Raw genomic sequence first — 25,787 nt, 5'->3', positions numbered from 1 at the left:
AAAATATACCGACGCTACAGCGCTGATACCAGGAAAGAAACGAGCCTGATGACATTGCGTGAAGGCGGAAGTCCTCGAAGAAGTCTGTATATCTACGTAGACACGCAGACGGGGCAGGCTCATTCTTTCAGTTTGCGGTTGCCTGTTTCCCGCTAGAAGTCACTTATTTTCTGTACATATCGCGTGCTCGGAACAAATCTCTGGCACCGCCCTGGCTTTTCCGTTCTGCGTTTAGCGTACGGCTTAAGTGATGCGCGAATGTTTCCGGTCCTCCGAGAACGAGAGAAACCGCGTGGCGTAATATTTGCTTACGCAATAGGAAGGAATGTCGCACGAATCTTCGCAAATACGACACACAGACCTCCGCAAGTGAAGCATGCCATGGTTTATTATGATATTCTTTCGTTCACTATAGAATGCGCAGACGTCTAGAAACCGTGAACGTTAATGTCGGGCGCCGTGAGCTTTAACACTGAGTATGTGTAAACATGTGTGGTAGGCAAACAGCCTTAGGGTTAGGCCACTTTCCATATAGCAAGGTTATACCTCGAAGATGCGGCCGGCTTTTTTTTAATGCCAGACGAACCTCGAAATTTACTCGTGCTGGTTTGCACCGGTCACCCATGAACAATCCCCGGCTGACAAAACTATGTATAATTCAAGGTATGTGGCTGTGTAGCCCCTGGGAAAATATAACGATGCTATACCGTATAGCGTACTGCGATGAAAAAAAGTGATCACCATTGAGAATTTACTGTAGTCTGGTCTAACGTAAACGGGGCTAAGCTTTCCATGCAGTCGGCAACAAATGCAGGCATCATGATGCGGGAATGTGTTCTTTCGGGCATCCAGAGTTGTGACGAGGCCCACTTTCTTTGAAAGATTACAAAAGGAAAGACGCAAATAAAAAAAAATATAAACACACACAACAGTAGCAAATGCACTCGCACACCTGTCGTTTTAAACCATACCTGAATAAAAAGTTTCACAACATGACATTGCGCTACGCACAGTGTATGAAAGAATGCATCACGCGCGCGGACTGAATATGTTCACTGGCAGAGAAGGGCGTTCAAAATAGCACTGCTACGTGTTTGAAATGAGAATGCGTACTGCGAATTCCTACACTGAAGGAAGGAAGGAACGAAGGAAAAAGTGGAGAACGAAAGGCAGGGAGGTTAACCAGTTTAGCTCAACCGGTTTGCTACCCTACAAATGGAAGCGGGATGGGAGGGTGAAAGATGGGGAGGAAAGAGAGAGAGAGCACATAGCACAGCATACACATCGTCAGTTACAGTCCGTCACTCTTGCGTGGTACACGACGTCACTGTCACAGCCGCTTGTCCAAGCCCGTCTCTTTCAAAAACCGAAGTAGTCTCTTCGTCGCCTTCAGCTGGGATGTCTTCTGTCGGCGATATGTGAAAATGTTTCATCTGACAATGGTCTATTGTCAAGGTGCGCTAGAATGGACTCCAGGTACTGTCTCTGAACATTATATTCAGGACAGTCGCACAGAATGTGTTCTAGGGAAAACACGGGGAAGGCGGGAGATGGAAATTCAAGACGATGAGCAAAACGAGAACAAGGTAAAAGCGGGAGCCAACGTTTAGACAAGTGGACTTGTCTTCTTCAAGGCTACATATGCTTTCCTCGCCACAGTATATATATGTGGGGTTCTTCTAAAGGGGAGAGGGTGTAAAGCCGTTGGGTGCGGCAACGAGCGAAGGTGTGTTAGCGTGTCGAATTGAGAATAAAGCAATGCTGTGCACAAGGCCTGGGCCCGGCCGTCTGTCAGTCACGTGTCAACGCCCGCGTGTTAGCCGGCGTGTCAACGGTGCCTGACACGTCGGCTGGGGTAAAAAAAAGGGAAGAAAAAAATGCTAACACACCAAACTAAGTGTCGTTGCCAATAGCTTGAAATTTAGCATAGCGTCTCCTCGCAAAGACAGGCTCTGACTTAGAACTTTATTCATTACAAATTTTATTTCCTGCAACCTGCAAGCGGCGCACTTGTGGTCGCATAGAAACAGTGTCAACGTCAAGTTGACGAGAGTGTGCGTTGTGTGCGTGCGTGCATTTTATGTGCACGTGTGTGTGCATACGTGTGTACACACACTCTCACACACACACGCACACACACACGCACACACGCACACACACACACACACACGCACACGCACGCACACACACACACACACACACACATACGCACACGCACACACACACACACACACACACACACACACACACACACACACGTCGAGAGAGAGAAAGAGAACAACGGTATTCACGTTTTCAGATTAAATGCATCGGAAGTTAAAATTCAGGCATATGCGGATGACATTGCAATTTGTTGTACAGATAAAGAAAGTGTAGCTGCAGCTATGGCAACAGTGAAGGGTTTCGGGGAGGTAACTGGAAGCCTTGTAAACTGGGGACAGTGCCTTGGTTTCTGGCATGGAGAGTGGCCTTCGACCCCGATCGCTTTTGCCAACGTTAACTGGCTGACGACACCCGTTAAATACCTAGGCGTCGCGCTGCAATATTAAAAAAAATAACAATGACTATTGGCAAGAGCAAACAAGAGAAACACAGATAAAAGCGAACAGGTTAAAAAGCAAACAGGATAAAAAGGAAAACGAACAAGTGGAAAACAGGTGGAACTGGTGGCATCTGTCAATGTTTGCAGACCTACAGTTTGCAATCTATTTTTGTCGCAAAACTCTGGTATGTAATACAGGTATTGCATTGTTCAAGAGTAAATATACAGAAGTTGCACCGAGTCTTCGCAGTACTTGTGTGGGCTTCGAATCGGGAACGATGCAGTCGAATGAACTTGTTCAGACTAGTCAAACACGGAGGTTTGAGAGTGACGCGCCTCTTTATACTACAGATCATAAACGGGCTTTTATTTTTCCAAGACTTAGGCGATCCTTTCTTGCGCACGGTGTGCCAAGTGAGGCTAAGTAGCGCGTTACCTGGCTATGTAGTCTCTACAGAGAGTATGACACCGGTCCTGTTTATCGATTTCTTAAAGAATTTGTTTTAAGTATACGGCTCTTGTCCGTTAGATTTTAAAATGAGCACATTTTTTTCAGTGAAATGTAAAACACTGTACAAAGATGTTTGCGGTGTAGTTCTCCTTGTTCCAATGTCCAGGGCCATATACGGTGTGGAGGCCAAGGGCAAGACGTGCTTAAGCGGGTGAAAAGAATGCAAGTAACGCCAGGGACTAAGTCTTTCTTTGTCAAGCTTCACACGGGTACGCTGCCTGTCAGAACCTTTTTAGAAGATGATAGTTTTTTCTTACCCTGGGGATCACATTGCTTGATCTGTAAGAAAGTAGAAACTATAGATCACGTATTTCTAGGATATTTGCGGGTGTCTTCTTTTGGGATGTACTTCAGAGGACCATCGAGAAAGATATTCCGTTAGATCCACAGGGTATTAGGTATCTATCCATAGAAAACGATGATGGCCTTCCGTTTGACCTTATCATGCTAGTTGGCTTTCACTGTCTATGGCGCGCCCATATTACGGGGTTTCACAGCGACCCGGATGCTCGGCCTGCACGAATGCTTTTTCGAGAATGCATGTAGAGATTTGTAGAAATTCAGAAAGCACAAGATTGTGTACCTGCGTGGCTGTCGAGGGTGGAACCCTTGACCGCGCTCAAAGAATTATAAAATAGTCAGCTCAGTAAGGCTCACACTTGGTGCTGAAAACTTACTAATTTATCTTGTTTTCTCAAATGGCGTTTGTTGTTTGATATAGCAGTACAAAACAGGCAATAAAAAATAAAAAAAAAGCTGCCGTGGCGCAGTAGGAGTAGCTGGCTCCCACGCTGAGCTCTCACGTTCGATACCGGTTGCAACTGTTTTCTTTTTTTTTTTTTCTCATTCCTGGCGAATGCGGAGGCGGCGGCAGTCACCATCGCCAATCGAAACGGCTAATGAAATAAGCCCGTAACACATAACACTGCAAAACGGGAATTACGGCAATCTGCAGCCTGCTGAGATTCATTTGGCGGTTGACCGCTGTTATATACCACCTATAACTTTTTTTTTAATCATCATCTCCGTGGGCCTTTTGCGCCTACTTCGCCAAGTCGGGAACCGCCAGGAGATGGGCAGCTTTCTGGGTGAAGGCACCTCGTTTCCTGTGTTCTCATAGCTGATAGGACGTGTATTCGTTCGGTACATAGTGACCCACCGGCAACATGCAAATTGCAACAAAAAAGAAAAAAAAAAGAAGGCGCTAATATTTCTTGCTTGTATAACTGCATGATCACTATTCGGTTGCTTTGTATAATACAAGAGCTACCTCGCACTACACTTTCGCTCAAGTTACGCGGTTTGTTTTCTTTTATTTCTCGCTTCAGTGCTGTTAGGGCATTTCTCTCTAGCATGTTGCCGCAAAAAAAAAGAAAGAAAAAAAAGAAAAGAAAAGAACGTTCCTGAGTATTCTGTGGTGTCCACGATATTGCGGTTTTGTAAACGTTGCCTGTCGTCACTGCCCTTCAAGCCCAATGCAGCTTTGCCAGGCCTTTCATGCATTGGTGATGATGAAACTCTTACGTTAATAAATTATTATTATTATTATTATTATTATTATTATTATTATTATTATTATTATTATTATTATTATTATTATTATTATTATTATTATTATTATTATTATTATTATTATTATTGGCTCATGAATTTGCCTGTCTTCTTTATGTTTAAGCGTACTTTAGTGTTTCCTCAAATGCGTATATGGCTATACAACAAATTCTCCTATACGTGACTGTAAAAACGACCTAAATAAATGCGACTCAACTTAGATTGCCGCAGGGTGGAATTTACACGCTCTAAATTTCACCTTCCGCCGTGGTTGCTCAGTGGCTACGGTGTTAGGCTACTGAGCACGAGGTCGCGGGATCGAATCCCGGCCACGGCGGCCGCATTTCGATGGGGGCGAAATGCGAAAACACCCGTGTGCTTAGATTTAGGTGCACGTTAAGGAACCCCAGGTGGTCTAAATTTCCGGAGTCCTCCACTACGGCGTGCCTCATAATCAGAAAGTGGTTTTGGCACGTAAAACCCCATATATTAATTATTATTAAATTTCACCTTCACTATGCAAACTGAGAACTGCTGCAGGCCGACCCCTGTGTGCTGACGTCAGAACCGGGGAAATCTTCGAATGCAATAAGGCATACTGAGCGCAATAAGTAGGAACCTGGTAAGGGCCTTCAAAGGGCTGCGCCGTGAATACTTCCTGTAATTTTTTTTATAACCTCTGCTTTTCCTATAGCTTACGTAAGTAAAAACAAAGAAGGCGCAGGGAGAGTAATTCAAGCTTAAGCCGGCTGGCTGGCAGGTCGCCGTTAATAATGTGGCTATTACATTTCTTTTGCAATCCTCCTAACCTGCGAGGAATTCGTTCAGCAGCAAGTTATCACGCGTGGATGCATCCATTGTGAGGTTACAGGCGAGACCCAGATATCTAGATAGATCCACGCATATTACTTACACATAGTAGCACCTGCCGCAGCCGTAAGGATCACTTCAATAATGGCCGTCGCGTCTTTGTCGCTATTATTGTAATCGATGTTCGACCTCTTGTGAGGTTCCCTCCATGGGCGAGCGTAAGGTCATGATAAGACTATAGGCGTGCATAATAAGCGTGTCTGACGGCATTGGCTAGAGAAACTGAGACACGCGCAATCGAGTTAACTCATTCGCCTGGTGACTCACTGGAAAGGAACTGCTCTTTACGGTTCTGACCAGAACATTGCCCCAGGCAAGTCGCTGCTAGCACAGGTGTCCTTACTTTCATCTCTCTCGCGGCCCATTAATTCCGGTTGAGCGAACGTCTTGCATCAAGATGGAGGCGGAAATCTGAGTAAGTCGAAGTTAGAGGCTTTCGCACTCACATCCTTAGTTGGCGCATTACTTGGAGTGCAGTTTTCTAAGCACTGTTCGATATCAATTTCTGTTTTTCTGCAGAAACCGCACGCGCGTACAACAGCTCGTGTTGTGGAAGATAGGACCTGTCCTGTTTATCATGCTCATTTTATCGGTTGCTGTGCTGTACATCATGGCAAATGGTAAGTGCATCGTTCTGATACGTGCTTATCAATCTTATGCGGGTGCTTCACTTGTGCTTGACAGATGTAATCAGCCGTGGTTAAAAGAATAAAGGGCGTATAGTCTGGGGACCTAGCTGCAGCTTATCCTGATTGCCGAATGAGTAATATCTCTTCGACTACTGTCTGATAATTTAGTACCCGCCCTATTGCGCATTGCAGAATATTATTCCGTCGGAATGCTTAAATATAAAAGGACAAAAAAAGAGAGATATCTAATAACAGCTCTTTATAACGTAATAGTTGGTTCGGCACCGTCTTTCTGTGCTAAAATTTGCATAAAAACTACGCCACACAGTGACGCTTATTCTAGCAGTTCCAAGACGTGGATTGCCTGTAATGCGTGAAGCGCGAAGGCATGCGTGGTATCGAAACACCCCTCTGTTAGCTCATCCATTGACTAGCGCATTGCGTTCGCTCAAGTAAGCAGCGAAGCTTACTGCAACAATATATTTCGTGTGACATTATAATTTCTGCTCATAATCAATCAAATTATATGTTGGCGAACGTCGGACACTTTGATCGAAGCACGTGTGGATAAAGCCGATATAAGCCTGGAGAAAAAAAGTCATTAATAATGAGAATTAATTGAGCGTGATTATGCTATTCCTTCTACCTTAAGTTATTGCAAAATCGTGCCTACAGTGCGGTCTACTGTTAAATGGAAGAAGCCATTGCGACCAGAAGACTTTGGCGGCACTGCCGCTGTAAGCGCCTCTCAAGCGGAGACAACGCACTGCGCAAGGCGCCAGCACCAACGGAAAGTCGTTTTCTGCACGGCCGGACAATTCTGCACTTGCAAGAGGGAAAAGTTCGCACACGCCGCATGCTCACGTGTTCTACTTAACAGTTGCTCACACTGCGCATAGTTGCCAACATTTATACTGCCGTGAAGCTGTCGCAGTGCTGTTGAAATTTTAAGACCCTTGTAATTGTGAAACCATTATTATTACAACTGCGAGTCGGCCTAGTTGAAACAGACTCATTTTTTAAATACATTTGTGCGCAAACAAACAGGGACAAAGAAGAGGAGCAACTCAGGGACGAGCGCTTTCTAACAACTTAGTTGTTAGAAAGCGCTCGTCCTTGTGTTGCTCCTCTTCTTTGTCCCTGTTTGTTTGCGCACAAGAAGTTAAAAAAAAAACGTTATTATTATTTATTTATTTTTGCCGATAGGTCTCGTGTAATCACCTCATAAAATATGTATATCTGCGTTTGCGACACTGAACATCCATGAAACGCCGCCTGGGACGCGTCCTCTTATTCGCTAGGATTACCTGAACGCTCTTGGCTACTGCTACAATGTCGAAATTCAAAGGCGCCTCTCTTTTTTGCCGTTCATGACGTCATTTACTCACGGCGTGCGCGGCAAAGAAATCGGCCTGCCATTTTTCAATCTCCAATACGTTTCAAACTCGCATTGTTATCTTGCCTTTCATTCACTTAAGCTGAAGTATAAGCTGTTTAGGTTGAGACTAAGCGCTTCTATATTTTTTTACGTTAGCCTCCTGGCTATATTGCTGTGTATATACCGAAGACGCTCTCGCTTTTCTATAAATGACAACATACGTTTAGCTGCGTGTACAAATCGGTTTGGACATTCTGAGAAATGGTCGTTAGTGTTTCTTTAAGTGAACAAGGGGATTGTCGACTGTCGCGAAGCTTTGAAGAGCCTAGCGCTTATGCGAGAAGAAAATCGTGATTTGATATTCTATTTGATCAATATGTTTCGACAGAATGAAAATATTGAGTGGACTTGATTTTTCGGTTCAAAAATAATGCCGACGAGCTTGTACACATACCCGGTCGCTCTGCGGACTGTATACGAGTATGTTTGCCCAACCATAGTGAGTTTCCATAAAAGACTCGGCTAACGTATCTCTAAATATAGCCTCGTTTTAATGCGAAGCGATGCTTGTCCCAGATTCAAGTAGGTATATATAGTTCGAATTTACGTAAGATGCCGAGCACACACACGTTTCCGAGCATTCCATAGCGAGCATGAGCGCCGCTTTGTTTTGTTGTCGATTGTAATTGAAAATAGCGGCTGTCTTCAGTGCTTTCACTGATCACACTTGCGGTTAGAGTTGTACGTTCCTAAATTGCCACCGGCGAAAATAATATTCGCTCTACTCTTTTTCTATGCGACGTGGAAATGGTGCGCGTGGCTAACCTTCGAACTAAATAAGTTATGGGGATTTACGTGCCGAAACCACGATCGTACAATGAGGCACGCCGTAATGGGGGACTCCGCAAATTTGGATCACCTGGGGTTCTTTAACGTAGACCTAAATATAAGTACGCGGGTGTGTTCGCATTTCGCCTCCATCGAAATGCGGCCGCCTTGGCCGGGATTCGATCCCGCGACCTCGTGCTTAGCAGCCCACCACCATAAACCACTAAGCAACTAGGGCGGGTAAGGCGCACAGTATGAGTCACGGTTGTCGTAAAGTGGTCGTTCGGCTCGAGCATCCTGCAGCAGCTACCTAGTGGTTCCATGGCTCGTGTCCACACACACAAAAAAAAAAAAAAAGAAAGAGAAGAAAACATGAGAAAAAACAAGCAAATAAGAAAAAAACAACTGTTACGATATATAATTGTCCGTCAGAGAGAATTCCTGCCAATACTAATGCTCTATATAGACATGCGATATCGGCACTCTCCTTCTGGTCCTTCTGGCATAATATGTTGTCCATATACTTTATTACGGCAGGTAATAGACGCTTCGCAGAATAATTTCGCGTTTCTCAAACGCCACACTGCTTGCTTCAATCCCACTCTTCAATAACCAACGTCTCCGGCTGCGTACCTGTGAATAAGGTTGCTGTTCATTTGTCTGCTTTGCAAGGTGCAACCAAAGTTTTATCACACGTGTGAAAGATAAGGATAAAATTCGCACTGTGAACATAGCGCCTCAGACGCCGGCACATGATGAGCTGGAACTGCCAAGCTTCAGCATTGATCCTGAGCTAGTAGGCTTTGTCCGGGGCTGAAAGCTTTTTATTGCCAAGCCTATACACGATTATCACAGCTGTCAAAACCAAACAATCATGCTTCCGCGGAAAAGCGTTTGACTATTTGAACAGCAGTTTTATTTTAGAACAGAGCAGCATCAACAACACCGAACTGTATAACGCGTGAGGAAAGACGTAGCTTCTATTCTCCGTGTGTGCCTATTTCTGTAGATACTGCCGCACAAAGGCACCTCATTGTGTTTGTACGATTCTGGACTACGGCAGTGAGCAAATTTACTGAGCAGGGCCACCTGTTGTTCGGTGCGTGTTGGTCGAGCCCGGGCTATTGATTTCCTCCTATTCCGTGCAGTGCGTTGTGCCGTGTGCGTCAATGCCTTTCGCACATCCTGAAACCAGAACCAAGCTTAGCCGCCGTTCATAGGTTGGCGGTTTTGCACGGCTACTGTGAATCATGTCGTCGCGCGCCAAATCATGATATGGCTATTCGACTATTCTATAAAGAACCATCCTTGCTTAAAAAGCCATGCCGTGTAAGTCAAAGTAGCTCGCAGTTGCCACTAAAAAAAACAAAAAAAAAACAGATCTGCAAAAAAAAAAAAAAAAAAAGAAACGACGTATAGGACTTTGGGTGCAGGGAGTGTTAGGTAGCGGGATGCTGGCAAAGTAGTATTCTGCATGAAGAAATAATAACGGCAGGTTACATTGCGCTGTCGACATGAACGGTAGTTTTATTTACAGTTATGTGCAGGCAATTGTGAGCGGATGCATCCATGCGGACCGGTGTGTTTTATGCACACGTTCCCGTGTGCCGGTTCGTTTGATATGTGTGCGTGAGTGTACGTATCTATCGTATTACGTGCATTGGCGGCGCGCGCGCGGTGTGCGCGGTTGCTCTCAATTCCGACAGCACTGAACCGAATTGGTGCGAGAAAGGCAGCGTATTGCTTCTTCGTTGTCAAGGGAAATGTACACTGCTCTGTGTTTACGCTGAACTGTCAATGCGATGATATGCGAAGCGTGTTCTCTGCTTGCGGTCGTTTGCTTCTGTTTCAGGCACCGAAAGGAGGGCAGAAACGCCGCTGGCAAGGACCCCGCTTTTGGAACAACAATTTGCCGACGGTATGTAGGGCAGTTGTTTCCTCTCTCTATTATACTACAGGGCGTTTTATTTATTTGTCTTTTTTTTGGAACCATGTTCAATTTTTAGAAATCGTAGCATAATTCTAGCCATTGAGCTGGGTTACTCAATGAGGTGGACATTACTTGCTCGAGAAATCGCGATGCATAATCGTCTAAAGAACAGAAATTCACGAATTACCTTATTTTTAAATTAATTACGGTATGACACATATTCCAATTTAGGCATTATTGTAGCCATGTATTGGTGAGGAACGAAACATTGCTATAAGGCGTAGCTACAACGCGCGTGTTATTAGAAGAAAGCGCCCTCTCGACGTTTCTAACGGAAGATTTGTTAGAAAGTTGGTCCCTGTTTTGAAATATAACTTTTGAAATCGATTGAGTTAAGCTCTTATATTAGGCTGAAGTTTATCAAATTCCTGAAGGGCAATGTCTAAAATTCCTGGGCGTGGACTTCCGAAGGATTTGAGAACTTTCTCACAGCTTCGCTTTCGTTGATGTTTGAGTTGCTCAGATTAGCATACATCTGCTAATATTTATTTATTTATTTATTTATTTATTTATTTATTTATTTATTTATTTATGTCGGTAGCGCTGCACAACGACAGACGTAGGAAGTGGCAAGCAGTGGGTTGGGATGCGGGTTTGTCGCTTCTTCGAGAGAGTAGCAACGGCGTCTGCGAGTGTGATTCCTCGCGCTCTAACGTTGTTACCGAGAAGCATCGGTTCACTCTTTCGTCCGCAGTGCCCATGGTGCCCCTCACTAGAATTTATCTGCTGACCCACCCCGCGGCAAAAGGTGAGCGCGCCACCACCCTCTTTGTTATTTTCTTACGCTCAAAGAAGCCGACGTCGGCGACAAATCTATTTTTGCACGAATGACGTACGACAACGCGCCCGCTTACCGCACGCTTTGCTCCACAGGCGAAATACCCGAAATAGGCGTCGCCGAAGGTCAGTATACGCCATCCTGGTCGCATGCGTGCTGCGTTCGTGAATCCGATTAGAGGAACGCCGGCTTCTAAAGCTTTCGATGTCGCACGTGTTTGTTTGAGCAGGTGTGTACTGCGTACTCGCACGTTCTCTCTATACATGAGCTGGAAAGTGTGATGTATCTGGCACCCAGGTGCGTGAATGGTGCGCAAAGATTTCAGTAGGATATTCAGTTGGTCCAGTAATGGCGTAGCTTAAGCAAGTGCACGAGATGGCGCGCGGGCATGGGACCAAAATAAATACAAGGACGCATTCAAAACAAAAAACGAACAAGGGGAAAATGAAGACGTATATTTAGCCGGCGTGGGACGACTGACCTTGTGAAAGCGAAAAGAACGATACAACCGCAGCGTCCGCCTTCCTTGCCCCGTCATCTTGCGCTATTTGCCTTCTAAATACCATGTACGCGCTAGTCCAAGAGCAAACTCCTATTTAACAGCCGATTGGTGTGGTATAAATATGGGGTGCAAACGTTGTGCGCCTGAAATATTTTTCATTTGTGTTCACCGCTTTAAACGTAACTGGGCGGTGTGCGTTCCATCTTGTGTGTGCGTTTTCTTATTTTTTTTTTGTCAATTGTCCACCGTTCAGCCGTTATGCTCACTGTAAAGGGACACTAAAAAAAGAAATTAGTAAATTACACAATACAAAAAAATAGCAGTCGGCCTTGACAAGCCAGGTAAAATGCAAGAACAAAGGACGAATGGCGACGCTGCCTTGAAGTTCCCCGCGCCAGCTCACCGTGACGTCATTGGTTCTCACGCTGTCTGCTCGGAGTTGCGGAATTTTAGCGAGGTAACGTTAAGGGCCCCGTGTCGCAGAAATTTCGGCGTCGGCGCCGGCGTCCGCCGCCGTGGAAATCATCCAGAACCACGCATATTCCAAGCGGCACTAAAGTTGTTCTTCTATCACTAAGGTTGCTCAGACCTTGCCGTACGTTCTTTGCAAAGTTATTCTTCGGAATTTGAGAATGGGTGCCCACAAACAAATCCCATGAAACAAAACACCGACAGGGCATGCCTTTTATAGTAAATCTTCTCAGGTTGAAATATCAAAAGTGCGAAACAATAACAGAAGATCGGCCGACGCAAGAGGTCGTGTTTGTATACCAGAAAGCTCGCCCTTCGTGCATAGATTTCGCCGCCAGCGCTTCCGGGTAAATGTTACGGTTACGTATAAGCTGCAGTTGCCCGGTAGCGTCAAAAGCAATCCGCGATCTTTGAATGCTATCGCGTTCCACTCTTAAAGGCGAAGCTTAAGCGTCCTCCAAAATTTTTTTATTGGTGAACCTGGAATAGATTGCTTCTAGAATAACTAAAGAATTACCAAATTTCGGGAGCGTTTAATAAGCCAATAAGACACAAACAACAAAACAAACAAAAATAAATAAATAAATAACAATAACTTGAAACCCAGTGCGTCACACCGATGGGCTGGCGCTGGGGTTTCGGCAAAAAAACTAAAATATGAAAATGAAACTTTGATCTTCATTTTCTTTTTTGTGATGAACCTATTACCACGATATTAACAAAAAATATAACGTCTTTTAACGAACAGTGTATAAGTATAAACTGACATAACCGTAGTGTTTCTCTTTAGTGTCTCATTAAACCGGCATATTCGGTATATTCGGTTTTCGCTTGCACTTTCGCAGGGGCAACTGGGATTTCAGTAAATCGCGGCATGATTGGTTGTTTCCTTTTCTTGTATCTCGCATAGTAAAGCGAAGCTGTTTGCCTTCGCCTGGCGTCGTGAACAGCAGCGTGAACAACATAACTTTCTCTTTTTTTTTTATGTGCGAGACGATCCTGTATAGAATTCAGCGGAGTGAGCTTTATGCTCGCGGTATTCAGTATTGATAAAAGCTAAGGTGTCCATATAGAGGAGTAAGTTTTAATATGCATAGAGAGAGAGAGAGAGAGAGAGAGAGAGAGAGAGAAGGGAGAGTACAAAGATAGACTTTTCTGTATTAACTTTTTTTTTCCAACGTTTCCGCCATACAGAACGTGTCGGACCTACCGTCAAGATGCGACGCTCTGAAAATAAGAGCACATGGGACCCCGCGCAACCGGAATACGAAATTACACCGCAACACGGGGCCACGGCGACCACCGCGAACCCGGGAGATCTGTCGCGTCCGAACACCGAGTCGAATAGCGTGCTGAGCAGGAGGCTTTTTAAGAAGATAACGGAAGCCACTACGACGAGTATCGAAAACAGCGAGCAGTTACAGGCGAATGAGACTTCCACGAGAAGAAGCCACAAGCATAAAGAACGCGTAAGACAACAGAGGTTTCCATACAGTAAATACTAGAGGTAACTCTGGCGCTAGTGTCTACAGGGCCGCTATTTTCGTAGCGATGCCCTCTCCGATGCTGATGACGTTTCGCGCCTAGTCAGTGGTCAGAGCGACGCTTCTCCCACGTTACCAATGGCATGATCAGCCGGCCGCGAGCGGTGGATGGTAAGAATTGAGCGGAAGGGGCATCTCTACAAAATAGTGGCCGTGGAGCTGCAAGCATGCATGGCCGACGTTGATCTACGGTGCAACGGTTCTCGTTCTATCGTTAAAGTTTTTCATATACTCATTGCATCTTTCACGGGCTTGATTTTATTGCGTTGTGATGCTTTTGACCGTTTAATCTGTTTTCCTGTCTCTTGTCGCTGAACTATTTCTGCTTATTTTGCGTGGCTATATGCGTGCTTATTATACGCTGTCATATAAACTGCGACGTGGCTGAAACTGAACCGAATGCCTAACGAGTTTACAATTCGCACTTACAGTTCCACGAGTGGAAGAAAAGGCAGAACATCGACGGCAGTGGTCCGGAGAGCGCAGTGTCTACCGATGACAGTACCTCTGTCCTGATGACAGGTGTCGAGAGCTTCGAGACGACGCAGTCGTTACCTCGCGCCAGCGATGCAACTGACGCAGACGCTCGCGAGCCCGTCGGGACAGACGACAGCAGCGCTGTCCAAACGGTGGAATCTTCACTCGATACCAGCGATTCGTCAGCGCTTTCAGCTGCTGCGACCGTTTTCGAGTCGACGGAGTCATCTCTTGAAACCAGTCAGTTGTCGCAAGTCACGCCTGAGACTGGCCCCGAGGAGATCACTGATCTCACATCGGACGCCACTGGCGCATCGCCGCTGAGCACAAGCGATGCGCCTGCGGCCGCAACCGACGCAAGCACTCTGAGCGATGTGACTATTGACTACACCCAGGGTGATGCTGTCACGCAGAAGCGTCTCGTCGACGTCGGCACGGCGTCCGCAAGTGCGTCATCACTATCGTTTCCTGAAGTAACCGCTCAAGATTACGGAAGCGTTACCGACAGTATTGAGAGTACTGGTGCGTCTGTCCTGGTGACAGGTGTCGAGACGTTCGAGATGACGCAGTCGTTACCTAGCGCCAGTGTTACCGACAGTATTGAGAGTACTGGTGCCTCTGTCCTGGTGACAGGTGTCGAGACCTTCGAGATGACGCAGCCGTTACCTAGCGCCAGCGTTTCCGATGAGCCATCTAGCGCAGCACTGACCATAATGTATTCGTCGTCGCTGTCATTTACCGAAGTAATAACTCAAGTTCAAGGGAACAGTACCGAAGTCAACGAGATCTCGGCAAACAATTCTGGTAAGCCATCTAGCTCGAGTGAGTTGTGGTGCCGTTGTACTATATCTTGCACCGCTCACTTGTGTTGCGTAGGCTCAAATTCACTGGAGCTGAAATGTTTTTCGTAGCCGCTCTTTCTGAAGTATGTTACGCCTTAACTGTTTACATGCCTTTCTCGTGCGAGAATAACTGTTATCACCGAACTGTAGAAGAACAGCGCAGTGGGCAAGCTGGAAATAATCCGCTTTAAGCAGCGCCCAAGCAGACGAGGACGACTAGTGAAGAGGCAGGACGAGCGCATTCAGCTGAAAGTTCACTTAAAAAAAAAAAAAACGTGCTCAAGTACGACAGCCTAGATATAAGTCAAGAAAATTTCTCAAGGTGAACTGATAAATTGCAGAACATTTTTCTCGCTATTAAACGTGAGGGGAATGTGCATCAGCCAGGCATCGATATTGCGACCAAGAGAAAAAATTGCTTTTATTGACGGCTCGTGATTTTCTTTTTTGTTCATCATGTACTCTTAATTAGGATTTGTATCCCGGCTTACAATGCAAGTGTCTTACAATGATCGTTGCGTACATGCGTATGCAATGATCCTCTCTCTAAAGTTATGCGCAGAATGATTTCCTGTCAAGCACGTATACCGGTTACGTAGTGTTGCTGGCAGAAAAGCATTGAGCACGCCTGGCAGAGTATTTTGTTTTATTTTATTGTGTTCTATTTTATTTATTGATTGCTCCGATTCTCATGAGAGGAGGTGGGGACTAATGGTACGTAGCTTTACAGAAAACCCAGTCCCTAAACAGTTTGGCAATTAATATCATAAATCAGTACACAACAGTCACCAGTACTTACCTTAAAGAAAAGCAATGTTCCTACGAATTCCACTTAAAACGTAGGTAACCAAAAACTAGCACTTTTACGTTTAGAAAAAGGTATGAACATTTCGCACTAATACGCGTTTCAATAGAACAGTTTTTATTCGCATAAACAAAAAAGTATAGATCAGATAAAAAGACATCTTTCATATGCTGTCATATCTGCCAGGACATTTAAAAAAAACGCTGAACAAGTCAGAACTTCGTCGGTTATTAAGACAAAGAGCATAACATAAGTAGCACCATCATCAATAAAAGCTTACGCATTTTCTAAACATTCCTTGAAGAAGACAAGCCCATTTGTCGAAACGTTGGCTCCTTCATTCACCTTGTTCACGTTTCGCTCATTTCTTTCACTTGTTTCTTAAAGATACCTCTACTGCATTAAATTCAAACAATTTATGCACCCGTTGAGAAGTTTTGTACATTGAAATCTCAGGCTTTGTCTTCCGTAGTTTGCTAGCGTCTTCGGTGTGTTTCTTCCGTTTGGCCTCACTTTGTATAGAGTGTGCTATTTACAACATCGGGTCAGATATCGTTCTTATTCTGGTCTGTGCATTCGAGTGCCCAATTGACAAGCCATATCCTGTGCAGGTGCTACTGAGCAGACGACTCCAACAAAAGTTAAACGTTACAACGTTTGACGTCAAGAAGGACCTTATTTTCGCAGAGGCAGCCGAATCGCCCGTATGGCGCGTTTTTACCACGTGATTGAGTGGAGTACATGACCATGCACATCAACGCCGACAAACGGTGCCTCTCTGTTCTCAGCTCTAGCGTAACGGAAACGCGTCACGGTCGCAATCGCTAGGACGTTGATATGAAATCTGAGCTTTATTCCCTGCAATTTCATGTTACTTATCCAAACGGGCTCTCCTAAATTTATGGCATGCCTTCGAGCGAATTTATTGCATTCTTGGGTAAAGTTCAGTGATAATCTGGTCTCACAAAAATTCTTTTGCGCGTCTTATCAAGCTGGCCTTATGGGGGTACGACTTGTTAGTATCTCTTGGCGTGATACCTTAGATGAACATTAGTTCGACTTGACAGTATTTTGCTGGGATAATAATGTATTCTGGATATCACGTTGATGGTATGTCCAACGTAATGTCGCTAAGGTTATTTGGTGGAAAAATAAACATGCTGACTTTTTTTTCTTGTTACAGTCTACATGCTACCGCTTGGTTCATTAACCTACATCTGTCTTCATTATATTTGTTTGATTTTTTTTTTACTGAAGAAAGCCTAGTGTGCGAACTCCACAGGGATTGAGAGCTTCCGCGCAAAATCAGAAACTTTTTTCAAATTTGGCACGCGAGAATTTTTATGTGAGTGAATCGTTTTATTATTGAACTGAACCTGTTGGTGTTCCTTTGATTTCGCTCCTCAAGTTAGTGTCGTGGACTTCTTTTATGCTACAATGGCATTGAATGCCTACTTAATTTCTTCGTTGTGGTTAAGAAACCTCCTCAGTGAATCATTCTCTTAGATGTCTTCGCGTTCGATCTCTGCACTGATTTCATTCACATAGTTTTCCTGCCTCATTCTTTCTTTCCGCTTTGTTACGAATTGTTCGTAAGGCGCGCTTCTTTCATATGATCTATTTTACAAATATATTGAGACTGATAACCCAAAATCTAGAAATCCTTAAAACTTTGTGTTCGAATATCGAGGTTCAGCTGTATGTCGCGTAGGCTAAAATTCCTGAATCTATAAAATAATAATGGATCTTAAAAGCATAATCTTGTTTTTAACGAGTACATTTCGTTTCGTAGGAGCCGCTACGAGCCCTTCGTCGGCCGTCGTCGACGAAGATTCTGAATGGCATACAGAACGTGAGTATACTCTCTGTTTATTTGTAGACACGTAATGGTATTGCGCTTAAAGCTTTTATATATATATATATATATATATATATATATATATATATATATATGGACGATTCAGACGCATTTTGTTCGCCCATTTTATTCGTTTTTCATGTAAACGTATCTTCATTTTGTTGATAGGCACATGTATATTAACTGTACTGACACCATGCAATGTATTCTGATGAAGGCCGGACCCCGGCCGAAACGTCATTAAACCGCTTCATACGCACGTCTACTTCACTGGATATATATATATATATATATACACACATGATGGTATAGCACTGACACGATTTATCCCGTCTGTGTGGTTGTTTTAGGTAATCTGACGGATATCGGTGTGAACTCCACGACACCAGAAATGACTGAGACGACGTTAAGATGTGAGTCCTCCGTTCTTCGCTTTTCGGGAACATCAGGAATACATAATTCAGTAGCAACATAGATTCCGGTTGTGCGCGCGCCTAATAGAGGCTGAATGTTTTTTTGGAGCAAGCATGGTCCTTTCGAATACGATGAGCCGTTTAAATCTAGCCTGATAGGCCTTCAGGGACACTGGACTCTTTCGACGCTTGCCCTGGCCTCCCTGATTTGTTTAGCCAGAAGCAGCGACTGATATTATTGATGAAGTTTAAAGTCCACGGGTAATTCTGGGGCTACGGGAGACGCCATAGAGGAGAGTTCCTGATTAAGCTTGATCACGTGCACCTAAATCCTGAGTTTTGTTATTCTATGAATTTCAGATAGCTGTAGCATAGTCGCAGGCTTGACACAGTAATATGAACTGGGCAGTAGTCGGTGTACTTTACTGCTGTTGTGTGGTTTCGTCGTATAGTACTGTGGAATGTCCTCGTCTTACTGGCTCTCACTGCAACATTCTCGCAGCTCGAAGAACGCCAAGATCGAGGCTACCGATAACAGAGAGAACGAGGAGTAAGTAGAAACCGTACGGAATAATTCTCGTGGCTTTTTTTTAAGTAGTTTCGTTACACTTACTTATACTAGGGGTGGCGGTGAAGGGGCAGGGCAGTTAGTGTGCAGCTGTTACACCGACTAACCTCTCAATACTTAATGCGAAATGTCGCTGCATAGCATTTTTCAAACATAGTTCCACAGCACTCAGTGGCCATTTTAACATATTCGTACATCATTGCACTCAGTGGCCATTTTAACATATTCGTACATCATTACTTCTCGTTCAGTATACATTAATACAAATAGCAGGCAATCCAAAACCTAAAGGGTTCAAGCCTGCGCTTCGCAAACAGCAAGGCACAACTGTATGCGTACCAAATAAAATTCAATGGCGGTATTAGTGAAGCGCAGTCTTCAGCTTACGCACAGTGCGCTATAGCGTATTTCTGCCTTCATGTTGTAAATGTGTTTCCACGCTGACGTGTGGTATTTTTTTCTTCGCCATCTTTCAGAACCGCTCCCTTGGTCTAGGCTGAAAGGTAACTCATTGCCTATATGCGCTGGCAGCGCTTTGATCGTAACGTTGCGAAGCCAAGGCAACGTCTTATATATTTTTTTTCTTTTTTTACGTATGCGTAAAATTAACGCATCACAATGCGCTGCGTTTTGTTACGTCACGCGTGCACGCTTGAAGTGCTTACATCATTCGCGTTGCTCACGACTTACGAACTTATACATACTTTCATTGTTGTATGACGCTGTGTGCCATTAAGTATAGCGAATAAATTAACAGTAGCGCCACTAACCAGATTGTCAGATCAAGCGGGCTCAATTCCATACGGGGAGCGTTTGATTGTCGTCACAGACGCCATATTGTAGTACTATACCGACAGTTTTCACAAACCTGCAGGATAACCTGACGGTATCCGTATCTAAATAACGTAGAGCTTTTCTCCGTGCTGGCTGGTGGGGGTGAGGACGTCAGAGGATATGCACTGACGTCACCGCGGTTGTCATGCTGGGGCCGTATTTACAAAATGTTCTTACGCCAGAAGTGTTCGTAAGAGAAGCTGCCAGCCAGTCGTGACCGTCCACTTCCAAAGATCACTTAGGAACGACAACAAAAAAGAAATAGCCTCGTCAATTCTGCCACTGGCATTCCTTAATGATGCGCGCGCTTTGGTCAATTCTTCCGTTGACTTCGTGTACCACTCTCATCGCCAACTCGTGCGCAGTGCCGAACGAGAAATCGCTGGTGTGCGCCATCACGGAAGACTTCAGATCCTACTGGCTGTCCTTTGGGTTTCCGTTCCGCTATGCGGACGTGTACCCGGACCACCTCTGCACGCACTACATTTTCTCGGCGCTCGTTTTCGACGAGTTCGACGAAACGGACTTCTCGCTCTACCCGCACAACTTCTGTGAGTGCTACGCGCAGTCAGCGGGTAGATTGTCCGGCGCGTCGAAAGCAGCGAATTAAGCTATAAACTTATAAGTTCTATTCAAAAAAGAAAGAAAGAGGGAGCATTAATTGACGTTGAATTGGCTTCTCGTTCAGTCCTTTGCCTGACAGTCTGCGCGGTAATTACGCACTAGTGGTGCGGCCAATGCTCGTACAGATGTTGCCTTTCGCTTCCTTTCCCTTAATATGCAAGCACGTTGGTCACGATCATAACGTTTCCTCAATTGGGCTCCGCATTGATCAATTCGAATCACCTATACAATGTCCCGACATAGTTGGACAATACTGCGAAATCTTGCGGAAGCAGAAATGACGAATAAATTAGTCGTTGGTGTTCACGTGTAGCAAATTATTCTACAATTTTCGTTCCCCGTTGGACGATGCACAGTCGCTCTACTGGTTGTAAACAATGTCATTCGGGGTTTTTTTTTTAACTGTGCGGCGCGAATGCACAATTTCTTTAGCACATAGTTTACCGCAGAATGTAAGACGATCTTCAACAGTTGGTGGTGGTAAATAGTGAACGCGACTGTCACGAGAAAGCAAATGAACATTCTGGAACAAAGCAACTACGCTGATTTTTTTTTTTTTTTTTGCCAAAGCGCGAGCAACTGCGTTACCTTCAGGTTGCTCCGTTGCACACATGAAAAAAAAAAGAGAGAGTGTGCGCCTCACGGAGGCGTCCTTTCTTGCTTCATTAAAAAACTAAAATGGCCTGACTACTTCGAAGAACTCTGTCACCCGCCTGCCGCGAACGGTGATCATTCAGCGTTGGAACTTGCGCACGTCCGCACTGTGACGCGCGAACGCGCACCACGCGTTTACTCTCGCTCATTTGTTCCAGCTAGATTCAACAGAGCTTTCCACTCCGCCGCAGTAGCGCAGCGGCTGTGGCGTTGCGCTGCTGAGCTTGAGGTCGTGGGTTAGATCGCGGCGGCCGCATTTCGACGAGTGAGAAATTCACAAGGGCTCGTCTAGTTGAGCGCACATTAATTAACCCAAAAAGAAAATTAGGTGGCGTGATGAAATTATAAAATTTGCAGGCGCAAGTAGCAATCAGCTAGCGCAAGACAGGGGTAATGGGAGAACGCTGGGAGAGAGGCCTTCGTCCTTCGGTGGACATAAGGATAAAGGCTGCACTGATGAAAGAACCCCCATGTGGTCAAATTTAATTCGGAGTCCTCCACTACGGCGTGTCTCATAATCAGATAGTGGGTTTGGCACGTAACATCCCAGTATTTATATTTTATCAGACTTTCTAAGTTGTTTTAGTTAGTTAGTTAGTTAGGTAGTTAGTTAGTTTGTTTGTTTGTTTGTTTGTTTGTTTGTTTGTTTGTTTGTTTGTTTGTTTGTTTGTTTGTTTGTTTGTTTGTTTGTTTGTTTGTGTGCGTGGAGTGAGGTTAGGACCTCCCGAGTTCCAAAATAAATGTGAGCCCTCACCGTGGTCTGCTGCTTGGGCTGTACTGTCGACCTTCTTTTTTCTTTTTATGGTATCTCAATGCATTGTAACGATTTGTACGACATTTTTGTCAAACACAAATTTTATCTGTTTAAGCAATATGTGTGATGAAGCGTGATCTGGGCAGGTTGTATATGGAGACAGGTACAAAGTGAAAGTCTAAAGAACGAACTTCATCCTCACAGGAAGCTGTACGTAGGACAATATTACGAGCATTGAATGTAGTGTGATGTCTATACGTCGGCTTCGCTCGGTTATTTAACCAATCCGTATGAACCTTGTCTAATATAAAAGAAAACAATACGTAACTCCCACTTTGCGAAATCAACATCGCTTTCCATAGTTCTTCCGTAGGACTGAAGACTTTCTATGCTATTAAGACCTTTTTCGAAGCTCCACACTTGGATGACGTGTCAACAATGGCTTTCTTCGTGTTGACATTCAGAAAATAATATTTAACTGTGGTGGGCCCAAAGCAATACCGACACTCTCTCCCTGAATTCTGTAGTGGCCAAACTTCCCCACAATAGCTAGGCTGCTATTGTTGAGATTCGTGCTCGGCAAAATTTCACTGGGATGAATTGTATTTTTGATGAACATACAGAGTTCAGCGAACAGCGGGTGTAGTGCCGTAAACAGGCATTTATATTTCGTGATGAAAGATAGTTCTATCTTCATTCTCACAAACAATTGTTCCTTGTCGTAGTGTATCTTCCGATATTTCTCAGTGAACCTTGCTTAATATATTCCTGAGTTATGAATATTACTATACATGCGCAAGTACGAAATATGGAAAAAAACTGTACTTTCGTATCAAACAAGAAACAAGTAGGCCCGCCAAATTATTTCACGTTAGGCTAAATTCGAGAAGACCCTTTTTTGTGAAGCCATTTTGTATTAATTTCAAAAAGTCATTTTCGCCTTTTCACTGAATGTCCAAAAGCCTATTCATGATCTTTTCACTTTTTTACTGGCCGCGTCAATTTTTGTGAATTTCATTTTACGTATACGGTGCTGATGATGATTGGAGGCCATTGTTATTCACCGTGCTTGGGTTATCACCGCTTAGAATTTTGCTGCTAATTCAGGAAGGAGCCCTCGTTTCTTTGAGTCGTAAGCATGAAATATTCCTCGTTCTTTTGACAGCTGAGATTGGAATTAAAGTTAAGGTTGACTGCGACAAAGCCTGATTAAAACAAAAAATTGTTGTTCAGTCCTCACCGATTGAGTCGATCCTTGGGCCAAAGGTGCTCTTTGAAATTTGTTTATGTACACTTCCCTGATAACGCTTGTTTTCTTAACGCATTCCTTGCTCGAACAAGGAGCTGTGTGTTTTGATTATACCTTTAACTACGGATACACCATGTTTGGAGTAGTTAATCAACATCCGCGGGTGGACAATCACATGCGTGTATATCCGCTGGTGAAGAAAACCTCATAGGCAGGTCCTGCTTCCACGAAGAGCGCGAGCATGCGGAGCGACAGTCTTTTAACGACGCGGGTGACGAATTTTGTTCATCATGGAAAGCAGCTCCATCAAATTGAAACAAAATATCGCCCCCGCTCCTCCTAAACCCTTCTGCCTAGCTATGTTTGTCTTTTTTCGAAGTGGTATTTGTCAGCCGTACCTTTCTGAGATATTATCTGCTTGCCACGGGAAAGCAAATCAGCACTGGTAAATATATCGATGCGAAACCATCAAATGACTAATCAGGCGAAAACATCCGGCGTCTGTAGCAGCGAAGCGGCACCTCAATTCCCATTCGCTGCTAGGCCACGTCACGTGCGGGCCTCGACGGAGCAGAGCGGGAGAAAGGGCACGTCTGCCGCACCAGGTAGTGCGAGAGGGGAGAGGGCATTGCCACGATGCCACATTAGGGAGCTTTAGAATAGGGGCCCCAATAGTTTGGGGCCCCAAAGAGCTTTGCGGGTGTTAGCGTTGGGACACGTAGGAGTGAAGAGTTTTAGAATAGGGTTTTACGTTTGCGGATAGCGTCTTGCGCTGAGAGCGCCACTACGGCGTCAAAGAAAAGCTATTAGAAATAATTAAATAAAATATATCATTTTATGATAGGAATAATAATTTTGACTTGCGTGTATTCGCATTTAATTACAGGTTAGAGGCTATTCTGTAAGCAGCAAACAATTAGTTGCGCTTAGTGTTGAGCAAACCAACTTTACTAGCCTTCACCAGCCAAGCTTAGCCGTGTTAGGCCTACGAGCCATAAAATCCACAATCGAATTCAAAATCAGCGGCGTCTAATGAGTCAATCTTCATAACACACGCTAGTTGAGAGAAAGCGATAATCGCAGTCACTTCTCCTAGCTTGCGAACTTCACGCGTTACCGCGAATCGAACCCAGTTTGGTGCTAGGTTAGAGCCGTCGCTTCGATGGGTGCCGCCATGTTTGCCGACGCAAAACTTTTGGGGCCGCTATTTGGGCTCCCGCTAAATCGGTGAAATAGCGTTCCCAACGCAAAACCCAAAGGCAGCTTGCGTCTTGCGCATGCGCAGTGGCTTCGACGCTATTTCTTTGGGGCCCCAAAACGCTTGGGGCCCCTATTCTAAAACTCTCTATTATCTTCGCTCTAGCTCTCAGAAGCCTGTGTTATCCGCGCGTTCTTTGTCCTCACAAGCTCTGGCCTGCGTTCTAACTTCGCCTCGGTATTCGCTACAAATAAATTATCGTTAAAAAAACAATAAATTAAGAAAGAAAAAAAAAGGTTAGCGGTAGTGAGTTTCGAGCATACGACCTCGCGCTCAGAAGCCTATAGCGGCTTACCAACTGGGCTAAACCAGAACAAGCATATCAACGCGTTCCCTTGTCCGCGATGAGTTCATTACTCGAAGGGCCGCTCAGCGCCGTTTAATTAGACAATAATGCTTTCGCATTCGCAGCTTATAAAAAGGGTTTCGGTGCCCTCGGGTTTTTTGCTTAGTCAGCATGCCCTCAGTAACCAAGGTCTTGTCCGAACAGAAACGTCAGATCATGTAAAGGCACCTACATTTCCCGTGTGATATAATTGAGTCGAGCGCCGCCTACGATCCGTCTGTTGGAAACACTGGCTTGTGTCACGCGCGGCAACTTCTTTCGCAATCGTTACTTCGAAGAATCCTGAGCGCCAGAGGGGTTTGTCGAGATGACTGGATCTTCTTGAGTTTCTTTATCGAGAAATGGCACAAGACCGTTCAAGTGAGAGGCGATCTCCCGCTCTTTTACCTGCTTGCTTGTGGCGTGTTCTGCTTTTGATTGGCGTTCTTCAGTTACTTTTTTCGCTAAGACCTAGAAGTCTTAATATAAATGGCCGAGTGTCTTGAGCCATGTACTTTCGATAACTGCGACCAAGACACTTATAGCGATCTCTTCTGCACGTGTGACGTTTTCGAGTGCTGTCTCCTAGCAACTTCGTAATAACCTTGTTGTGCGCTGACACAGTTCCACATTAAGGAAAGTTGGATCAACTTGCACTCCTTTATTTTTGGCCATGGAGAGCGTAGTTGTACAAAAAACAATGAAATATTGCTTTATTTCAAACCTAATTGGTATAGTAGTTAACTAACTAGTAATTGCTTTGTTTGACTACCCACAGTCGGGGAGGGGAGTTTTCACTCCGCCATATCAAAAACGCGAATATGGACTTTGCGTTACTTTTCCCGCACTTAAAAGCAGAATTTTGAGATATCATAGCGTAGTGCATATATGACGCGTTGGGCAGTACAGTGCTAACACGTTGCGTTGTCGCACGGCAATCTCCGCAGACCGATTGGAGAAGTTTATTCGGATGCGGAAGCAGAGCAACGTGACCTTCATCGTCTCCTTTGATGCCGACGATCTTCTGAGGAGGCTCCTGGCGCACAGGTCCTCGGAGAACATGCAGCTCTTCGCGAACAACGTACACGTCTTTCTGCGCTTCTACGATTTCGACGGCTTCGACATTTACAAGATTCACTTCACCGTCGAGAACCAGCACGTTTGGACCGAACTATTAAAGGCAAGGCGGCGCTGAACGCATATTATGGCTCTTGTAACTAGCTTCGCTATGATCTGGCTATTGTCTGGTGCAGATCCTCAACAAGGAGCTTGTTTCTGGCGGCGAGTACCTTTTGTCCGTCGGCTTCACCTACGACGATGACGTCCCACCTGAAGGACTGGCCCAAGCGCTCACGTGAGCTCCGTACAGTGCTGGAGCACACTTATGAAAAACAAATATTGTTGCGCGCATGATAGTGCATGTTCCCGCTGCTTAACGATAAACGGTCATGAATAAGCAGGATAAACCTAACGGGAGTGTTCGTAAGTTATTAATAGTAAGTGTTACTTCCGTAACACTTGCTATTGTCGCT

At 44.8% G+C, this 25,787-nt stretch overlaps 1 protein-coding gene across 1 annotated transcript; it reads left to right on the top strand.

Moving 5' to 3' along the window:
• The first annotated feature begins 10,166 nt into the window (after positions 1 to 10,166).
• On the top strand, positions 10,167 to 25,613 carry LOC142583590 (uncharacterized). The gene is made up of 11 exons (XM_075694079.1): positions 10,167 to 10,227; positions 10,994 to 11,047; positions 11,173 to 11,202; positions 13,245 to 13,519; positions 14,026 to 14,875; positions 17,511 to 17,570; positions 17,927 to 17,989; positions 18,492 to 18,539; positions 19,757 to 19,942; positions 25,203 to 25,414; positions 25,509 to 25,613. Exons 2-11 carry the CDS (start codon positions 10,999 to 11,001, stop codon positions 25,611 to 25,613), a joined length of 1,878 nt encoding a protein of 625 aa, XP_075550194.1. The 5' UTR covers positions 10,167 to 10,227; positions 10,994 to 10,998.
• Positions 25,614 to 25,787: the final 174 nt, after the last annotated feature.

Source organism: Dermacentor variabilis, chromosome 5, assembly GCF_050947875.1.
Source record: "Dermacentor variabilis isolate Ectoservices chromosome 5, ASM5094787v1, whole genome shotgun sequence".
Taxonomy (NCBI): domain Eukaryota; kingdom Metazoa; phylum Arthropoda; class Arachnida; order Ixodida; family Ixodidae; genus Dermacentor; species Dermacentor variabilis.
The sequence above is the reverse complement of the archived record's forward strand: the minus strand, read 5'-3'. Positions and strand labels throughout refer to the sequence as shown.